Source organism: Atta cephalotes (assembly GCF_000143395.1).
Source record: "Atta cephalotes unplaced genomic scaffold scaffold00050, whole genome shotgun sequence".
Lineage (NCBI taxonomy): Eukaryota > Metazoa > Arthropoda > Insecta > Hymenoptera > Formicidae > Atta > Atta cephalotes.
Genome location: NW_012130114.1, coordinates 602241 through 608064, shown reverse-complemented (window position 1 = coordinate 608064; position 5824 = coordinate 602241). Strand labels below are relative to the sequence as shown.

At 35.1% G+C, this 5824-nt stretch overlaps 1 protein-coding gene across 1 annotated transcript in view; it reads left to right on the top strand.

Moving 5' to 3' along the window:
• The first annotated feature begins 2387 nt into the window (after positions 1-2387).
• Positions 2388-5824, top strand: part of LOC105622924 (protein FAM122A) — a 27182-nt gene continuing 23745 nt past the window's right edge. Inside the window, exon 1 of the mRNA XM_012204333.1 lies at positions 2388-2497. Within this exon, the coding sequence (XP_012059723.1) occupies positions 2388-2497 (110 nt within the window). The remainder of the gene's footprint in view (positions 2498-5824) is intronic.

The following is a 5824-nucleotide window of genomic DNA, read 5'->3' as shown; positions in this document are numbered from 1 at the left end:
TTTTTCTAAAAACGCACGTAAAATGTGATTGGATAATTTTCTTTATGCATACGTTTATGCAACTATGCAAGTTTGTTTGAATATACTTTTACAGTCTGTTGCGGAATTTTATGTACAGTAGCCTTAACGTATCATCACACGTCGTATACGCACTATAAAGCCAGCGGCATACGATGCTTATTTGATCGCTGGACTGCTAGCTGGGTTAGAATCTTGTCGCCGTATTGCGGTACTGTCAATAGCCTAGTTTCCAATGAGGGTTTAAATCAGAATGTAAGAATCAACCGACTACGAGCATTCCCTTGTTTGACAGGGAAATCTTCGACTATTGGTTAATTCTTGTATTTTGATCCAATTTAAACCCTCGGTGGAAATTAGTGCTAGATTCACACTGAATCCGACTAGGGTCCTCCCTGACAGCACAAAGTAGATTCTAAGTCAACTCTGAGTCGACTGTAACTTCTAGACGTCTGAAAAATGGACGTCCGTAAGTCGACTTTAGATGACTTGGAGACGTCTTTAAGCCATACAATGTCTTTAAGCCAATCAATGTCACTTTAAAGACGACTGTAAACCGACTTCAACTATTCTAGGCTGTGGTCCAATTCATGCTCACAACGCTCATGAACAGTATTCATCATTGTTTAATTATAGTTAAACAACAAGGACGAAATGATTCCACATTTAAGCTTTATGAGCGTAAATCGCAGACGTCCTAAAGTCGATATTGGAAGAACGTACAAAGTCTGTACAAAATCGACTTACAATCGACTCTAAAGGCCTGACTTAGCAAAATCAATTTACAATCGACGTTTGCGCTGTTAGGGAGGCCGTTAGGCTGTAGTCAAAGGCTGTAGTCAAGTCTCACGACAAATGCTTTGAAGCATTTAATGAATCAATTAGAAGAAAAAATTTTATAAATTGTCCAATTAAAAAACGCTTCACAGCATTTGCAGTATCGCGTTGACCGTACTTTTAGATATAACTCGTACTGAGAGAATCGCAATCGCTATCCCGATTTCTGATTGGTTCCACCATTTTTTCTAAGGATAGTCTTTTAGGATTCTAATTTTGGTATTATTATTTTTAAATCTTGATGTGTATACTGTCTCCAGAGAAAATCAATAATCGTTGTAATCAGTTTCAAACATTGTTATAGGAATCGTACTCCGTTTGAGGAATGACAGATATAAATATAGGTCGTCATTTTTTCTTTAGACGAACAATTATAACCTTTAAATATGCTCGGTTGCGCTCTGTTGTATCTAGGACTCTAGATCCGACGTGCGTCATACGACGCTCTGCAACCAATCAAAAAATAGGATTTTGCTTCGTATCATCAATACAAAATAAACTTCTGCTTTCTGATTGGTGCGTTACCTTCGTATAACACACGTCGGATCCAGTGTGAATCCAGCATAGGCCAGTTACTACGTTTACACGGCACGCTTTACTAAGTAACTCGAACGAAGCGGGTGCGGGGCGAATAATCTTCGTGATCTCGATGCTGTTGGCTAGTTATTCCAGTACATTTATTCCATTCTTCAGAGGAATAACTATGATTGGTCAATTTCATAACATCAATGTTATAACTTCGTCGTAAAGCGTGCCGTTTACATAAATCGCAAACACAGAACGCATTTGCGACAGCCAATCAGAAGTGCCAATAATACTAATAACAGCTTTTGATTGATTGTCGCAAATGCGTTTGCAAACTGCGTTCTGCGTTTGCGACTTATGTAGATGGTCCTTAACAGAGCTTATTATCGCAGCCAATACGATGGCAAGACTCTGATCCAGCTAATAAGCAGAAAAACAAGCATCGTGTGGTGCAGGCTTTACAGACCATGATATCCAGCCTGTAATATTGATGATAGCAGGTAGCGGCAGTAACACTAGCCGCACCACTAGCAGTATCAAGATCACGAATATTACTCGCCCCGCACCCGCTTCGTTCGAGTTACTTAGTTTTGTGTGCGACCTGATTTCAGGAATTTCTACCTTTTTCTTTCGTTCCGTCATCGTGCCCGTCCTAAGTGTTCACTCGTCTCCAGAAAATGTGGACGCGTTAATTATCTCGAGACGGGTTTATTAGTCACCTGAATGCGTGTGGTTTCCTCGTCGGTGGATGGACATCTCGATGTTCGCGTCGGTGATCGGTCACGACAGCCGGCGAAGACAACGTATGCCGGGATCGTAAAATTTGTACGAATTTCGCAGAAACGCGCGCGACAGATCTGAAAACGTCAAGGCTCGATAGCAGTGACGGAGACGACATTCTCGGATAATCTCGGACGCCACAGGTTTTCCTATGTGCCATCTCCGCGCGGACGTTGCACGATTACGTTTTGAGACACTTGGGACTGCCGTGTGTCATCCCGACAATCATGGACGTTGATTGTCCGATCATTAGTCTGAAGCGATCCAGCAGCGCGCCGATGATTAACGAGATCAGCGCGACCATGTCCGTTACTACACCGTCGACATCGTCCTCGAGGTATATCAATAACTATTCCCCTCCATCAACATATATCATGTGAATTATTCCGCTTGCAATCTGAATTACTCCAGATTCAGGATAACGTAAAACTCATAATATATATCAAGATGATAAAGTCTATAATTGTGGTCTTATAGTGTGTTCGGCCCGACTTCAGGTTTGCATCAAGGATTGAATTAATAACATTTCATGTTCTCCTATTACTAGAGCATTAACGTCAATCAATAATAGATCATTAATCCAACTCAGATTGATGCAAATTCGATTGAGCCGAAAATGCTGTTAGTAATTATTTTTATTACCAAGTTACTTGCACTTCTTATGAGTGAATAATTGAAGTATTATCTGCTCCAACTATTAGTAATTTTGTAAAATTAACAGTGTTGCATGAAGCAATTCAGATGTTGAATACAGGTATTGAATAGATATGACCCATTTTTTAAATATATTTTTTTCGAATATAATTTTAAAACTTGTTATTGGAATAATACTAGAAAAATAAATAATAAGTGAAATGTAAAAATTTGATATTAATAATGTAATGTAAAGTGACAATCTGACAACACAATCAAATACAGCATTTAAGCTGTGTACATTTGTATCAACTTATGTCATAGTTGAAAAGCATGGAATCATACACTGTGTTAGCCTGTGTATATTGCTGAAAAGTACTTAATATTTCTATTACATAGGGTATCTCATACAGTGCCAAAACTGCTACAGTGGCTTCAGCATATGAAAACAAATTGAAATATCTAATAAATATATATCCGATTTCGAACGGTTTCGGAATTACAGGATATTGAAGAAAGAAAACATGATTCGTAATAAATATTCGTTATTCTGTTGTTCTGAATTCTGAGCCGTTTTCTGATAGTCTAGATCTTTCATTCTCCAAAATGTAAACAAATATATGTTAAAGATGACATGTCACTGTCAATGACCACTATTTTCATTAAATTGGAAGAGGCCAGGATGCTCCTATTAAGTGACCAGTGAGAAGTCCCGATCTCACGTTACTGGATTTTTTTCTTTGGAGATGAATGAAAGATCTAATCTACCAGAATGAAATTTAGAATGCAAAACAATTATGGCAATTGGTACTTAACACTGCCGATATCATTCGTGAAACTCCAAATATTTGTCATCAAGTCCGAAACAATTCATGTTAGAGAGTGTGTCGAAGTCAAAGGACAGAAGAATTTTTGAACATTTTTTGTAAAACAAATAGAATAACGAATATTAAATAATATTTACTATGATTTACTATGATGATTCATGTTTTCTTCAATATCCCATAATTCTGAAACCGTTCAGAATCGGACATATGTTCTCTCTAAATTTTTTGGAGTGAAATTTTCTCTAATCCTGGAGTCACCAGTTCATTCTACATGGAGGAAGAATTCACTTTAATAGAGTGAATTCTTTCACACTAAGACAAAAAGTGAAAAGTTTCACTTTTATTTTTAAAGTGAAATTATTAATGCTTTAAACTTTATTCCAATTTAAAGTGCAGAAATCTTGCCAAATCATGCCTAACGCCTTCTCAATTCTTGTTCTCGTACAAGCCATTTATAATTGCCAATTATTAACTATATTTAGTTATGTATGTTTTGAATGTATGAACAACGTCAAGTGTTTGACAAATTCGGAATCTATCAAAGGTAAGCTTGTTTATATATTTGTATATACATAAAATAGAAATCAAAAGGATACGAACAGAGGTTAAAGTATTTTGTTTAGATATTTTAGGATAATGAAAGAAATTAATTTCTACTGAAAATATTAATAAAATAATAAATCGAAATTCATGACTTCAATCTTTAATATGTTTGTACTCTTGTACAGATAAAGTACTTAGAGATTTCAAGTTAGTCAAAAAATGCCTGCGACTTTATAATTAGGTTACAAAACATCTTTTTTCCGAGAAAAATCATTCTTTTTAGAGTTGAAGAATAAATCTAAATGAAGAATGAACAATTTCATTCTTTTGAAAAGTGAAATTTTGCTCTATTTTGATTAGCGATATTTTCATAAATATTTGGAGTGACTGTTCACTCCAAAAAAGTGAGATTTCACTCCAAGAAATTTAGAAAGTTTATAAAACACTTTCAATTTGTTTTCATGTGCTAAAGTCGCTATAGCAATTTTGGCTCTATTGGCAGAGGATATCCTGTATTTATACATATAATTTATACATATAAATATGCATTTCTATTGAAACTTTTTACTGGAAGTTTTAATTTTTTATATACTTCTTTAAAATAAGATTAAGTTAGAAATTATTTAAAAAATGAAAATATGTACTGCTCAAAAAAATTATGGCATAAAAAAATTTTGGGCAAAAATTGATTAACTTTGATTGATGATAATTTTGCAAAAAATTATCGTAGGATGACGTAAGTTTTTGTTTTTAATTAAAGCTTGAAATCTTTATCTTCAGACGCTATGATCAGATTTTAAGTGTGATGCACCTCTGTAAAATGTGTTCAAAATATGAGGATGTGTATTTGTCATATTGAAAATTACAAAGTTTGACGGAATGTATGGACTTCGGAAAATTTTTGGGGGGAATGCTGATTGCAGCGGCATAAAGTTCGAACTTTTCCTTTTAATAACAAAAAAAAAGTTGCTGTGATTTTTTTTCGTAAAGTTACAGTATTTTAAAATAGCCCTCGTACTTTTGATATACTACCAATTACCGACATTACCTGCATTATCGGATATGCACTACAGTGGGATTATTGAATGGATTTTGCATTCGTATTTCTGCGTGTGTTGCTTTCGCGTTATTCGATTACTGCTTGCAGTCGATTTCTCATATTAATGCAGGCCCTCATTTCTTCTTGCGAAATATTATTCCATATTTATACTAAAGCTTGTGATAAATCTCTGAAATTGTCTTGTCAAATTTTTTAATCTACGAACCATTATGTCCCACGTATTCTATGGGATTCAAATTAGGGGACTCACTCTATGGGGCTCATTGCAGGATGTAGAAGCAATCTAATTAAGTTTTCCACCAAAAACTAGGCAAGTAATAGCTGCAGTATGCGGTCGTTAATTATCCTACATAAGCAAAAAATTTTTTGCATATCCGATAATGCAGGTAATATCGGTAGTCGGTATATGTCAAAAATATGAGGGCTACTTTAAAGTGCTGTAACTTTGCGAAATATATATTTTTTTTTTAAGAGAAACTTTTTTTTTTAAAAAGAGGAAAGTTCGAACTTGACGCTGCAAATGCATTTCTCCAAAAAATTTTACAAAGTCCATGCATTCCGTTAAACTTTGCAATTTTCAATACAACACTCTCTCTCTCTC